Source organism: Pholis gunnellus (assembly GCF_910591455.1).
Source record: "Pholis gunnellus genome assembly, chromosome: 23".
NCBI classification, from domain to species: domain Eukaryota; kingdom Metazoa; phylum Chordata; class Actinopteri; order Perciformes; family Pholidae; genus Pholis; species Pholis gunnellus.
The window spans coordinates 3,415,819-3,429,980 of NC_136550.1; the positions used below are offsets into that span (position 1 = coordinate 3,415,819).

The 14,162-nt window shown below is 44.6% G+C and overlaps 3 protein-coding genes across 3 annotated transcripts; all 3 read right to left on the reverse strand.

Annotated features, from left to right (window-relative positions):
* Positions 1 to 4,544, reverse strand: LOC306714824 (type I phosphatidylinositol 4,5-bisphosphate 4-phosphatase-A-like). The gene is made up of 7 exons (XM_079184967.1): positions 4,318 to 4,544; positions 3,148 to 3,329; positions 2,083 to 2,189; positions 1,276 to 1,387; positions 1,089 to 1,141; positions 908 to 998; positions 1 to 745 (listed from the first exon to the last, which is right to left on the reverse strand). The coding sequence occupies exons 1-7, from the start codon at positions 4,394 to 4,396 to the stop codon at positions 602 to 604; spliced, it is 768 nt and encodes a 255-aa protein (XP_079041093.1). The 5' UTR covers positions 4,397 to 4,544; the 3' UTR covers positions 1 to 601.
* A 459-nt stretch (positions 4,545 to 5,003) lies between these two features.
* Positions 5,004 to 7,223, reverse strand: LOC306714485 (putative C-type lectin domain family 20 member A). The gene is made up of 6 exons (XM_079184529.1): positions 7,182 to 7,223; positions 7,010 to 7,058; positions 6,444 to 6,815; positions 5,882 to 6,223; positions 5,531 to 5,625; positions 5,004 to 5,365 (listed from the first exon to the last, which is right to left on the reverse strand). The coding sequence occupies exons 2-6, from the start codon at positions 7,044 to 7,046 to the stop codon at positions 5,237 to 5,239; spliced, it is 975 nt and encodes a 324-aa protein (XP_079040655.1). The 5' UTR covers positions 7,047 to 7,058; positions 7,182 to 7,223; the 3' UTR covers positions 5,004 to 5,236.
* Positions 7,224 to 7,923: 700 nt separating this feature from the next.
* LOC306714937 (E3 ubiquitin-protein ligase TRIM39-like) lies at positions 7,924 to 13,214 on the reverse strand. The gene is made up of 8 exons (XM_079185130.1): positions 12,997 to 13,214; positions 11,457 to 12,047; positions 10,943 to 11,038; positions 10,379 to 10,612; positions 9,972 to 10,119; positions 9,785 to 9,811; positions 9,117 to 9,292; positions 7,924 to 8,997 (listed from the first exon to the last, which is right to left on the reverse strand). The coding sequence occupies exons 2-8, from the start codon at positions 12,042 to 12,044 to the stop codon at positions 8,629 to 8,631; spliced, it is 1,638 nt and encodes a 545-aa protein (XP_079041256.1). The 5' UTR covers positions 12,045 to 12,047; positions 12,997 to 13,214; the 3' UTR covers positions 7,924 to 8,628.
* Between the last annotated feature and the right edge of the window lie 948 nt (positions 13,215 to 14,162).

The window sequence follows — 14,162 nt, forward strand, 5'->3', positions numbered from 1 at the left end:
CGCTTATAATGAAGATTTTCGGGCAGTCGACCCTTCGCTAAGTTCCGCCCCTTTAACGCAGACCGGCCAATCATAGCGTAGCATCAGCCAGCTCCGACCAGGGTCCGACAGCTATCGTTTAAAAAGGTCTTCATTTTCAGGTTGGTTTTGTGGATTTGGAGCTAGTCATGGTTAGATATTGCGAAATAGTGAAACTTTTAGTTGAAAGGACACGTTTCTAAAATTTTTAAACTGTGATCTGTAGCTTCCATCTTCATCTGTTGAAACAGTTTTCAGTGCTGAGTAAGGAAACATCCTTCAAACAGACCCTTCCGTCTGCTTCTCTCAGAAAAACACCTATTCGCATTTCTTAAAATTAGGACAGCTTGACGGAGTAGAAGTTGGGGGCGGAGCTTAGCAAAGGGTCAATTGGCGCCGTAATGTGGAGTTTGATTTTCAACATCTTTTTCTTCTCTCTTTGTCTCGTCTGTGTCTCAACTCTTTCCCCTCCTTCTCTTCATCCACTTGCCCTCTCACCTACCTACCTTCCTACCTTCCTTTCCTTCCTTCCCCCCCTTCTCTCGCTCTCTCTCTCTCTCTCTCTCTCTCTCTCTCTCTCTCTTTACGTGACGTTGGATATGGGGTCGCTGATTTTCAGACACCTCCAGTAGATGGCTCTCGCCATGGTGAACAGAGCGAGCAGGATCAGCAGCACCCACGAGACGTAGATCCCTTTAGAGCTCTGGGCGGGATTCCACGTACCAACCTGAACACACAGATTATCACTAGTCACCGAGCCACTCAATTTACTTTACAGCACACTCAAAAACTAGCCCAAAACTTGAAATTATGAAAACCGTAAAAGCATTTTAGGAGTTCCTCTGACTGATTTATCAAACTATCGTTACTCAAATGTCTTCACACGCACCACAAGTCCTGCAGTGGAGGCGACGAGGACAACAAACAGCAGGAAGCACAGTAGGCTCCTCCTCCTGGGGTACCGCCGACCAATAGAAGAGCTGGAAATAAAAAGGCAGATTTAAGAGTCGAAGCAGAGCGACGGTTGGTGGGACCGTTTTTTTTTTAAGGGGAATAGTTGAGGCTCTTACACTTTTCGGCAGTGTGGACATCGGGCCAAGGTCCGGTCTGAAAACTCTGTCCACTGGAAGAGAAACGGGAAGTGAAACGTCGAATAATTACGTAGAAAAAAAATAAAAGAAGTGAAAGTTGCACCGTCAGTTATAATCAATGTCATCAGTGTGTGTGTGTGTGTGTGTGTGTGTGTGTGTGTCCTACCAGGAATGTATTGGAGCAGTGCCCACAGATGATCCTGATGCCGACGGGCTGATGCTGCGGTTCAGGACTCTCTCTGCCGATATGAACCGGTCCCAGGTTTATGACGCGTTTACTGGCAGAACAAATAAAAACGTTAAAGAAACCGTGAGCAATTTTAAAAAAACAACCAAGACTTCCACTTTAACTGTATAAGAAACAAGAGAAGTGTGAGGAAAGCAGAAGGATTTCTATAATTAGTGTTAGAAGACTTTTAAACGCGTAATATGTCATTTTCTGCCGCTAACGGTCTTTCAATCAAAACAATAACAAAAGACGGAGTTTGGCGACGTGGTGAAGCAGCAAGGGATCATGGGAGTTGTAGTCTTTATTGCTCTACCCCTTCAGTGTTCATCATTCAGGAGGTTTTCTTCTCTTCTTTAAAAATCGGTGTTTCTACGACGCTGCTCGGTGGACTCGGGACGTCCCGGAGGGGCTCCGAGTCGAGCTGCTAACGTTTGTTTCTCTGATAACTCAAGATCCAGACGTCCAAAAACACATTAAAACGAAAGATTTCTCTGGTTTTAGGGATCCGAAAAGTTACATAATCACACCTTTAAAGCAAAGATATACAATAATAACGACAACCCAGCTGATCTGTGATGATTCAGAACATCTAGCGCTGGTACGTCAGAGTTGTTTTTGTCACTTTCAAACCAGCGTCACGAGAACGTCATTATTACCTAATGTGGGCGACCGCGCCCCTTTGTTGCTGCTCCACCTAGATTTAGTCTGATGAAACTTAAGCCCACGGTGTTTTGTGCGTCTCACCAGTACGGTCGCGGACAGGCGATCCTCTGCGACGTGACTTTGCAGATCAGGAGACAGTTACACGGACAGCGGACGTACTTCTTTCCAACGGGGGCGTTCTTTATCGGCTGCGGAGAGGTGCGGATGAAGAAACAAGAAGGAGAGAAGAATAAGGAAACGTGAAAACCATCACGGAGTTTAAATAGTTTTTCAGCAGTTCAGTTTCCAGCTTATCAGCAGAAACCCTCGGGAAGACTTCCTGAGACAGGAAAAACGAGTCTGGCTGGTGAATCACTGATGTTTTATGGTTCCTGACTGCAGTCGTTGTGAACGTTCAGACGCTTTCAGCTCTGTGAAAACATGGTGAAGAGCTAACTAAAGTCCAATCTGTTTATTCAATAATTCAGATTCTAACAGATACAAATGGTGCGTTCCTATGGAAAACTAAACTGCACAAACATAACATAAAAAACATATTTAATGAATGTATAAACATATAATACAAACAATCGCTACGCTACCGTAGAAATTACAGGAATATCACACGTAGAAAATACCAAAAAAATACAGGAATCAAAACACAGAAAGAGAGATAGAGACAGAGCGATAGCGAGAGAGACAGAGAGAGAGACAGAGAGAGACAGAGACAGAGACGGAGAGACGGAGAGCGAGAGACAGAGAGAGAGAGAGAAACAGAGAGAGACGGAGAGAGAGACGGAGAGAGAGAGAGACAGAGAGAGACGGAGAGAGAGAGACGGAGAGAGAGACGGAGAGCGAGAGAGAGAGACGGAGAGAGAGACAGAGAGAGATGAGAGAGAGAGACGGAGAGAGAGACGTAGAGACGGAGAGCGAGAGAGAGAGACGGAGAGAGATGAGAGAGAGAGACGTAGAGACAGAGAGAGAGAGACAGAGAGAGACGAGAGAGAGACGGAGAGAGAGACGGAGAGAGAGACGGAGAGAGAGAGACAGAGAGAGACAAACAGACAGACAGAGAGAGACAGAGAGCTAGGATCAGGACGGGTGTTGTGTTTATGGGATGGGGGAGATTGGATACGACCCCGGCTCGTCCTCCTCTGTGTGGCTCACCGTGGCTTCGTTGCAGATGCTGCACTTCACCACGTGCTGGTGCGTCTTGCCCTCCACCGATATGGCGCTCTGGCAGACCCGGCAGCTGATGACCGGAGCGCTGCCGCTGTCCGGGCTGCCCTGCGGCGAGTAAGGAGGCGGAGGCTCACCGGGGGCCACCGAGCTGGGCAACGGAGCCAGACCTGGAGGAGACAGTTTAGTTACACATGAATACCAACACAAAGAGTCCACGTGGCTGAAGACGCCTCGCTGTAGTCTGAGACAAAGAATAAGTAAACAAGATCCAGGGTTTTGTGCAGGAACCTCATCACAGCTGATATACTCACAACTTACACCGAGTCATGTATTGCTCAGCAAATAGTGTGTATCAATGATATCAGTTATCAGTGTGTGACACACCCGAAGGCCAAACTTTATCGAGTGTAACACAGGAAGGGAAGGAGAACGGGTGTGAAACAGAAGATTTAAGAAACGACACAAGAAGAGCTCAGCCTCACATTACTTACTGCAGAGCGGGAACGACACTATAGTTCTACACTCATTATTTGACTTATCTTGAGCAACTATATGCTTCATCTCAGAGGGACATATTGTACTTTTTTTTTTACTTATCAGATACTTTTTCGTACCCTTCCTCTTTTCAAATGTGATTATTATTTGAATGTTTCTGATAAACTGGAGGATGAAGTGTAAGTCTGCAGCAGTACAATGCAACATAAGCAGCAGTAACTTCACATACAATATTAAAACAATACCAGGGAACGTTGCACTTCGAGTATAATCTGCTCATAATACTTACATATAAGATAAGGCTCGCAGAATTTTAAATCACTTCTTAAAACACATTTTTACAGACTGGATTTTATGTCGTGCTTTTCTGTTTCATTTTTATTTATTTTACTAAATATATATAATTGTATTATTTATTTTTATCGTATTTTATTTTATTATATTATTTCTGTTATTGTTTCCTTGCTTTTGCAGCTTCTTCCACCACTGCTTAGTGTATATAATATAATACATAAAGTATAATATAATATATATTTGGCTTCGCTGTCACTGCAGTGTGACAGCCTAAAAACACGTCGCTAAACTTTATTAACAACAGATAAAACGTGTGACAGGTGATGTGTCGTGCTAGCTAGCTAGAAACGCAAACAGCTGACATACTTGACGGATATCCATGCAAGCTGCCGCCGGGAGAGACGTCGTGCTGCTCGGCCAGCAGCGGAGACCGTTCACCGTCCATCTACCACCACCACACCGCGGCCGCAACCAGAGCCGAAGAAGAAGGTAATCCTGGGATGTTTTGATGGCGTCGCTGCGGAGATTTCAACCCTTAATAGCCTGTCAAGTCAGGTCGGCTTTCTGACATCCACATGACACACGGGCGGTGAGAACGCTGAGGGCGGAAGTGAAATAACGAAAACATCTTGTCACGTGACTGGGGGGATCTGAGTCACGGCTGTGACGGACAAGCGCGCTCGACCAATGAGCTGGTCGGTTGGTCGATGGGCGGGTCCACGGGCCCCGTTGGGCCGTTGAGAGGTCAGAAAGTCAGGGCCGCGTTCCAATACTAATACACATCGTCCTCTAGTGGAGGTTTAATACCTTTTCACGGGTATTTTACGGCCTCCAGTGTTCCAATCTTAAAACATTTGAGCTCTTATTTTACAGCAGTAGATTTAAAGAGCTGTATTTCACATTCTGGACATTAATATAGCAGCAAGCAATTTGTTAAATTACGATATTACGTATATATATTTGTCTCACACACACACACACACACACACACACACACACACACACACACATACGTATAATAATCTTTATACATTTTATTGTGTAAAGCACTACAAATGTTTATATGACATTTAAAAGAATAAAAAAGTTATAAATTCTATGGTTTTATCACAGCAAAATGAACACAATGGACACAATAAACTCTTAATATAAACTGGCATTAATCAGAATATGCAGAGATTAACTGAGAGCAACAGAACGTTTAAGAGAAAACTGGCATTATATAATATCAAAATAAGAAGTATCTATTATGCAGATATCAGAACATCAGAAAGGATTGTGTGAATTACGGAACACACACTACTTCAATTGGTTCTGTGGGCTCTTCGTTGAGGTTTTCCTCCTTCTCCGGAAGCTTCCTCCAGCTCAGTTTGACATCTTTAGTCGCTCCTTTATCGCTCAGCTTCCTTTCCACCTGCGGAGCAGGAAAGACACATGAAAGGTGACATTGCGAATATTTTTCATCATGGGTCAGAGGGCGACATCGCCTCTATCTGGGACGACTGTTGAACATCAAGTGCAATTTCATGACTTCATACGAGCTGTCAGAAATTCCTCAAAGGTTGAACGTATACGTCACCCATTTCAAGATTGACTGCAGCACAGCAGGGTCCGTCATGTCCACGGAGGAGTCAGCGGTCAGCTTCAGTCTCACTAACACTTTCCTCATTGGATCTGGACAGAATATAAGAGAGAACGATATATTTATTTCATGAGCTGCCGTGATACTGGGCTGCCCTTGCATGAGAGTGGTATTCATCTTTTCATCTATAGCTCTGACCACAAAAAGGTGTTAAACACAGCCTGCCTGCGTCCACGGTATACGAGTGACAGTGCACTCTGAGGGGTCCTTCCTGATTGCTTTCAAAAGGCCTTGTGATGTGTAGTGCTACAGTAAACATCATAGGGTGTGGTTGAAGGAAACGTTTACCAGAGTAGCAGAAAAAGGGCAGTTTCTCAGCACAATCCCAGTCGATCACTCCGAGAGGTTCGCTGTTGACCTCGAGTACGGCACAGTCGCCGATCGACGAGGGCCTCAGCGGCCTCCAGGGTGTGAATGAGTGTTCGCCCCCATCGGACCACGCCCAGGACGTCCCCATCAGCCCGATCCAGACCGGGTCCTCCTTCACCATCACCTGCAGCTCCTGATTCTCAAGCTGGTTCCTCACTCTGGCCAGGTCCGTGTGCCGATCCCTGCAGTAGGTCTGAGCATTGAGCCAGGTCATGGTGCCGTTCCCCAGAGAGAACCTGTCAGAGGGATCAGTTCTGGATCCTGCAAAACGCAGAGAAAATATTCAGTTAGTTGAACATTTGAAACATTTGATGCTTTCATTTAGGGAGGTTCGCTTATCCACAAGAGACAATAACTTACTTCAAGCTTGGCCAATACAAAATTAAATTAATTTAATTGGTTGTCATGCTGTCCACAATAATGTTAGTATACCTAAACACGCCAGAGCATCACCAATACAACATTATAATCACATTCGTACCGTCGTAGCAGGAGAAGTTCAAACTGTGGCTGCAGTTCGTAGCAAACCACTCCCCAGTCCCTCCAATGCTCCCACAATGATGTTGTTTTGCCAAAGGTTCACCACTTGTCCACTTCCAGTAGGCCTTTTCTCCCTCTTTGTAGTCGTCGGCGTCCGACAGCGACCAACCCCAGATTCTGTACAAACCTAAGAAGACGTATGAGACCTCGGACTCAATCAGACCGGGTAGTTTCTGCAGGTCCTCCTCATTGTCGATGGTGGCCAAGTCCGTGTATTTGTCTCTACAGTATTGCCGGGCATCGAGCCAAGTTTTGGCTTCTTCGATGAAGTTGTACTGACGACGATACAGAGAGGATGTGAAGTGGCACAGACCTGTGGACAAGGGTTGAAATAAATAAATAAGTGTCCCTTGAGTAAAGTACGATACCCCAAAATTGTACCGTATTTGAGTAACCAATGCACCATGCAAAGTAGAGGCATTAGAGCTCACAGTTTATTTGCTTAGTCATCTGAAATGTTGGTAAAGATTAAGAAGAGCATATTGTTGATGCTCATCACGACCTCACCTGAGAGTACTAGAATGACAAACAACCTCCTCTCCATGGTCTTCAGTTTCTACAAGAGAACAAAACAACCTATGAACAAAAATATAAATATGTATATTCCAGACAAATTAAGTTAAAACGGTAATTCAAGCCACCATGAATATTATATTATTGTGAGGATTATACAACTCACCTGTGATGGAGAAAGAAGAATCTCTCTAACAAGAGAACCCAACTACTCGTCTCTTGTCTTTTGCATCTTGATTCTGCATTTTAAAACAACACATCTTGAATATTCAAAACAGGAGGCCTGCCTGTTTTTCTTCCTCAAGACATCAGCCAATCTAATCTCCTCACTGCTAATTCACACGATGATGCAAAAATCCACTTTTTTTCTTTCAGCCAGCTCTCTTTGATTCTGAGAAAAGTAGAGTTTTGTATATAAGCAACCTGCTGTCAAACAAAATGCATCAGCAGACAGTTAAATGCTGCTCTAATCAATATTAGCATTTTAACAACGGATATAAAAGATAAGATATTAAAACACACTGTAAAAATACACCGTAAAAAGGCATCCGTTTGCTAACACGTTAGTCATGAGCCTGGCTATACTCCCTGGGTCAAACAAGTACAGGACTTTTACTGAGAAGGCCAACGTTAGCGGCCTGTGAAAAACTATAAAAATTCAGTGATTATGACTGACTATGTTATTTCAATGCTACACCAGTGAGTCACATGACGTTATCCGTAGCTTAAGTTACGTTTACAACTAGTACTAACTTTATTTGGTGTAAAGATGCCGTGCAAAAGGTAAAAGGACGCCAAGAGGAGCTGGATTCGTTCTAAACAGCTGTGGAGGCTCCTGAAGCTGTTAGTTTTGTGTCACTGATTTAGTCATAGTAGAGTAGAGTAGTGTTTGTTAAAGTGTCTTACTGAATGTGTCCGTCCTTATCCTCCCTGCATGGTTTGGCGCATCTCCTCTAAGAATGCAAAGCACATGGAAACATGGCCGGTCGGTCTGAACTGATGCAAAGATTTTTGCAAAACAGAGAAGGTTTCTGGGTCCAGGGTAAAACTAGTTTCTTTATTTTGTAAACAAATCACCACAGAAACACAGATTGAAACACGCTGGTCGACGTCATTCTCAGAACATTTTTGATCATTACGGTTAAAGCTGTAATCAGAAATGTGACATTGTCTATGTAATGTCAATGTAATGTAATGTTAAATATGCTAATATGTCATACTGGTTTTTTGTTGTTGTATTATTATGCATTGTTCAAAGGTCTCAGGGGGGCTGAGTTTTTTGTAATTTAAAGACACATTTGGGCACAAACACCACCTCATGCCACCACGTACACCATAATGCCAAATGGCAGATTTAAATCAATCATCACACCTGTACTTTGTGCCGGGAACTCTACGGGCTGAGCTAAAGGTTCAAGGGTGTGATGCCTTGTGTTGAGGGTGTGGGGAATTATAACCTTTGAGAACTGCTGGTGTGTGCTCAGTAGAGACTCAGATACAGAGAAGACAAGACTTATTATCAAATACTGAATCAGTTCTGCAAGTCCAAATCTTTCTTCCAGCATCAGAACGCGGTCAAACGCTCATCCTCAAGTCTACGTCTCGTGATCGGGTTAAAGGTGATTAACATCTGAGATAACCAACGCCGCTGTATTTTTCCCTTCATCGAAAACACCCGGGCTGAAGAAGGGGAAGATCCTCCCCGGGAACGAGCACCCGGTGAAGGTGTAGATGTGCGACCTGGCCTCCGCGTCAAAGAACGACACGGTCCCCTCCTCGTAATCCGTAAACACTCCGACCACCTGCAGCTTGTCCTTGAGGGAAAGAAGGACCGAGGGGGAGTCCAGAGCGCGGTACTCTTCCCCGGCCCTCAGCCGCACTGTCCAATAGCCGTTCTCCGGCTTGGAGGTGATCATCCCCTTCCTGTTGACGGACTCCTTGACCACGCCCAGGTCCCAGAAGGTCTTCGTCCCCACCGCAACCTGAACGACAATGCGAGAGAATATGAAACTGCAGTATATGAGGGTTTTCTGAAACACTTTGAAGTTGATTCTGAGCACCAGTTCTCCAATCAATCCACATCATCAATCAAGACCCTGACCTGGAAGTAGAACCTCCCGGACAGGAAGCCTTTCTTGGCCAGGACGCAGATGACGGGGTCGAAGCGTTGGGGGTTGTCGGGCACGATGTGCAGCAGCTCGCCGCGGCCCGCCTGCTTTCCGTCAGCTGACAGGACGATGTTTGGATGGGCAGTGTCCGGGTCTAAAACCACATCAACTGGGGAGATAAAATGTAGTTAAATTTATATATAATAGGCTGGGAAATGTATCGATATTATATCTATATCATGATACAAGACTAGATATCGTCTTAGATTTTAAAATATCGTAATATGGCACAAGTGTTTCTTTTCCTTGTTTTAAAGGCTGCATTACAGTAAAGTGATGAACAAACCGTTCTGTTCTATTATTTGCCTTTACTGATTTATTGATAAATAAATCTTCTTCTGTAAGTATTTTGTAAAAGCACCAATAGTCATTCATACAATATCGTCACAATATCGATTTCAAGATAATTGGTCATAAATGTGGGTATATTTGATTTTCTCTGGGCAGACATAATACAAGATCTACTGCAAAAAAACACCTCTTCTATGTCCACTTCTACTGCTAAAGATCACTAGTCCAGTCACTCAAAATATAGATTGATCCACCTTCCTATGACACAACCACAAGTGAAACTACGTGATTATGTTGAGGGAGGTCTTACCTGCATATTTCTGAATCTTCTTCATCTCTGTCAGGAAAATAAAAGTCTTAGTGGTTGCAATGAGATATTTTAAGTTGAAAAAACATGAAACTTTAATTAAAGAAAGCTGAATTAAAAGGTGTCGTAAGTTTTACTGCATTATGTGCCATGCTCTACCGAGACGGGGCTTTTTTCCATTTCACGTTACCTTCTCTCTTCAGGCCCTTCAACTCATTCTTCAGGGCGACGCCCAGTTTGAACAGCGCCCCCCTCACCGCCCCCACACAGAGTTCAGGGTTCACGGTGATCTCCGTCCACTCTCTGGTGGGAGGAGGTGACATGAGAGAGGGAGACTTCTACCAGAGGGAGACACGGTGAAGGAGGTATTTAAATATTACTGCGTGAATTTGAGTAGTGCATTGATTTTAAAGGAGTGTGATTGAGGTAAGATTTTTAGATATTTTTGTACTAAAAAAGCCAAACAGGATAAACTTTCTGCCTTTTTATCTCTAAAGCTGGGGTACGCTGTTTATAGTGAAATTCAAGTGCTTCAGGGTTGCCATTTTCTTTTTTGAAAACCCTTGTTTTCACCACAGTTCAAGGGTTGATTGTAACCTGTAAGACGTTCAGATGGTCCTCGCTGTCTCTCAAGTCCTCCAGCTCAGCGCTTCTCCTCTGCAGCTCATTGATTTCCTGCTGCAGCTCGTCGACGAGCTCCTCTGCCCTCCTCTCCGCGGCTCTCTGCTTCTCCTTGATCTCCGCGTTGACTTCGGTTTGTCTCTCCTCGACTGAGCGAATGAGAGATGAGAAGAGACGGTCGCTCTCCTTCGTCTCCTTCTCTGCACTCGTCTGGACGGGGACACAAAAAACAACAACCTTTAACCTTCGTTGTGTGCATCTGGGCTCCGTAGCTGTTTGGGATTTCCTACATTTCCCAAAATGCCTTTTGTTTTGAATTGGTAATCAGGGATTCAGTCTTGTGTTAAATACGTTTAAGTCTCGTTTGAGTATTAGATTCAAGTGTTAAAAGACTAATCAGACACCAAAACGTTGTAGTTGCATTGCATTCTGGTCCAAAGAAGCTGCTGCTTTTGGGTTAAATTGGTCTTTTTTTTCCTGGGGTGACAAACAGTCCAAACTCTTTGTGTCAGTGATCAACATTTCCATTATAGGACTCACGTTGCTGAGCTTCAGACAGCTTTTGATCTCCTCCACTTTCTTCAGTCGTTCCTGAATCATCTGCTGGAAATCCGCCTCTTTCTTCTTTATTTGGACCTAAACCAGCAGAACATACATTGAAACCTTCAGTTGGCAGATTGCAAGTTTGCTGCCTACTAACTAGCAAATGACCAACCACCAAAGATGGAGATTACAGTGTCTGACTATATACTGTTTTCATGAGGAATTGGTGTTTTTTTCCCACAAATGTGAACGACAAATGTGCGTCATTTGCGGTAAAAGATGTTACGTTGAGCGCCACGTCACCAAAGTCCACAAACACTTTTAAAGGGACTTTCCGGTTGGTAGCGGTCTGCAAACAGGAGGTTACGAAGGCTGAAAACAACGCTTTCAAGACAACAGTCTCTGTTTGCCAAACTGACAAAGAAGGCCAACGCAGCCACAGAGGCTTCGTTCAGTGGCGCACATCCTCCACCCTGGTCTAAACCCTTATAATATAGATTATACTGCATACCTTCCTTTTCTGGCACTCGTCTTCTATCGTAACGGCCTGGTGACCTTTGTGCTGCGTCTCGGTGCAGAACCGGCACACGCACTTCTGCTCGTCCCTGCAGAACATCTCCAGCAGCCTCTCGTGCTTCTTGCACAACCTGTCCTGCAGGTTGGTCGTCGGCTCGATGAGCTTGTGGATCTTCAAGGTGGCGACTCTCCGGTGGGGCTCCAGGTGGGCCTCGCAGTACGAGGTCAGGCACACCAGGCAGGACTTCAGGGCCCTCAGCTGCAGCGAGGTCGCGGCGCAGACGTCGCACGCCACCTCGCCCGGTTTGGCCGAACACAGCGGCGAAGCCGTCGAACACACTGTAACCTGCCTGAATGTGTCCGCCAGCTCTTTGAAGGCCGCGTTGACGCTTATTTCGGGCCGGGAGGTGAATGCTCTGTCACAGGTGGGGCACTGGCAGACCTCACTGCTGTCCCACACGTTCTGGATGCAGGCCTGGCAGAAGTTGTGTCCGCAGGGCGTGGTGACCGGGTCGGTGAACACCTGCTGACAGATGGTGCACTGGAACTGCTTTTGTGGCAGCATGTTACCCAGGGAGGCCATTGTCTGTAAAACAATAAAAATTGTAAAAGAAGGAAGTTAGGTGATCAGTTGCTCAGGGAGAGGTTTGATAGAGGAAGTGCACGCAAAGCTTTATACCTACAGAACAAACACAAACGGGTAGAAAGAGAACTGAACTTCCATAATGACACATAAAACGTAAACGCTCTGAGAGTAAAAGCACAGTTAGCTACCGTCTAGGTGTTTATTTAACATCTATAGGTACAATTTACACAACTGTGCACGTCTTGAAATTCAGGATTTATACACCCTGCACTGTTTGTACTGCTCGGTATATTAGCCATTGTTTTCTCAGATAAATACACACACCAGACACACCCTCCAGAAAACGGCCACATAATTACACCAACACCCTTTTACCAACGGAAAGAACTCTTAACAGTTACACCAAAGTCAGAAATGATGTCATTATTATTGCTTGCCATGAAAATAAATCATGCTGCACTGAATGAAGGTTGCACGCATGAAACTTAACTTAACTGTAAATTGAAATAACAGAACTTCTCTTCCAATAGTTCCATAAAATAAGTATTCTAGTCTCATCTAGTAAACACGAACTGGGCAAAGTTTGAAGGAATGAAGAGCCGGTGGAACCGTGAAAAAGAGGTCCGACTCGGCTACAGGAAAGTTACGATAGAAGTTAACAATCATTCACTGCCTTGCTCAAGGGTGACTCTCAAACAGGATACCTGCTGACTCAGACGCTTGGTGAAAGTTAGAAGAGAAGGTTGATACCATTCTCAGCCGGTTAGCTTAGCACAAATTCAGGAAACAGTAGGAAACAACTCCCCTCGACAACTCCCTGATTAGCATATTATATCTGTTTCATTAAGTAATCAAATCATTGGAATTATGAAATACAGGAAGTCCCTGAAGTAAATAAACAGAGAGAGAGATATTTCTTTAGCTCTTGTTGAATATTTGTCACACTTACTTCTCTGAGGGGAAGTCACACTTCTGTCCTCGGTGACGGCGGAGCAGGTGACTGTCCTGCTGTATGAATGAGCATGAACACATTCCAGGGCTGACCGTGGAGCAGTAAAAATGTAACGTCAACACGGTTACTCATCAGCCCGAACCCTCCCTCTCCTGAGCCCAGCAACGATTTACTGTAACGACCTGATCTCAACACAGCAGCACTTGCAAGCACACCCCACTATTAGTTGCAGTATCAATAACGCTCACAAGTTGCGGCATGTGACATTTGTGTGTGTGTGCTTATGAGATCACGGGAACACACAGTAGCAGCTCTCTCACACAGGGAAGGAGTGTGTTTGCCTCAGGGGTGGGGTGTTTTAAGTCCAATGGTTAACATTGTTCCACGACACACCTGAAACACACAGAAACCTCAGCCTGACTCGGCGGAATGCTGCAGCTCTGCATCGCACTGCAAACATGGCGTCGTTCAGTGCGCTTGACTAAAGGCCATGAAGAAGAACACATTAGATCGCCAGGCCTTGAACCGAAGAATTGAATGTAATCTAGCTAATAAAGCAGGAGTGGTTGTTCTGCCAATGCCTGGAACCATAAGCCAGCAGTGGCTCAGTTACAGATCAAAGGTCGTGTGACGGGTCTATAAAGTATAAACAGGATGTGCCATAACTGACTTTAGTAGCAGATGACACATTTAAGTAGAAAGGTGCACTCAGCAGAGCGCAGGTCTCCTCCAGGTGTGTCTGCAACGATCACTGCTGTGTTGTGTGATTGAATGAATACAACCCACAATTGTCTAAACCCCCGTCTAGACACCGGTGGCCTGTAAGGTCGTCATGAACACACGTCATTCAAACTCAAAAACAAACGATTTATGCAGGCAAAAACAAAATTAAACTCACTAAGCTGTCTGCCAGCTTAGAAGCGGCTGAGTGGCGGCGATGTTTTTGTACGAAAACCATAAAAGTGAGCAATCATTTACAGCATTGCTGCTGTAAATGATGCTCAGGAATGCACCAAATATGTATTAATCCATGTCTAAAAATAGTCCCCAAAAAGAAGTATTTACTCCTGTTTGATCTACAGTGATCTGCCTTTGAAAGAAACTTACTTAGACTTTTTTTAAAGTGAAGATATATATTTGTTAGCAGTATTTACTTTCTCCAA

Excerpts from the sequence above, each read along its gene's own strand:
- LOC306714937 (XM_079185130.1), bottom strand. The coding sequence starts at position 12,044 with ATGGCCTCCCTGGGTAACATGCTGCCACAAAAGCAGTTCCAGTGCACC. Across the intron at positions 9,293-9,784 it reads GAAGATTCAGAAATATGCAG|TTGATGTGGTTTTAGACCCG; the intron begins GTAAGACCTCCC and ends TTATCTCCCCAG. Across the intron at positions 8,998-9,116 it reads CCGGGAGGTTCTACTTCCAG|GTTGCGGTGGGGACGAAGAC; the intron begins GTCAGGGTCTTG and ends ATTGTCGTTCAG.
- LOC306714824 (XM_079184967.1), bottom strand. The coding sequence starts at position 4,396 with ATGGACGGTGAACGGTCTCCGCTGCTGGCCGAGCAGCACGACGTCTCT. Across the intron at positions 2,190-3,147 it reads GCATCTGCAACGAAGCCACG|CCGATAAAGAACGCCCCCGT; the intron begins GTGAGCCACACA and ends ACCTCTCCGCAG. Across the intron at positions 999-1,088 it reads TGTCCACACTGCCGAAAAGT|CTCTTCTATTGGTCGGCGGT; the intron begins GTAAGAGCCTCA and ends TTTTATTTCCAG.
- LOC306714485 (XM_079184529.1), bottom strand. The coding sequence starts at position 7,046 with ATGGAGAGGAGGTTGTTTGTCATTCTAGTACTCTCAG. Across the intron at positions 6,816-7,009 it reads TGTCATTCTAGTACTCTCAG|GTCTGTGCCACTTCACATCC; the intron begins GTGAGGTCGTGA and ends CCTTGTCCACAG. Across the intron at positions 5,366-5,530 it reads TGCAGTCAATCTTGAAATGG|GTGGAAAGGAAGCTGAGCGA; the intron begins GTGACGTATACG and ends CCTGCTCCGCAG.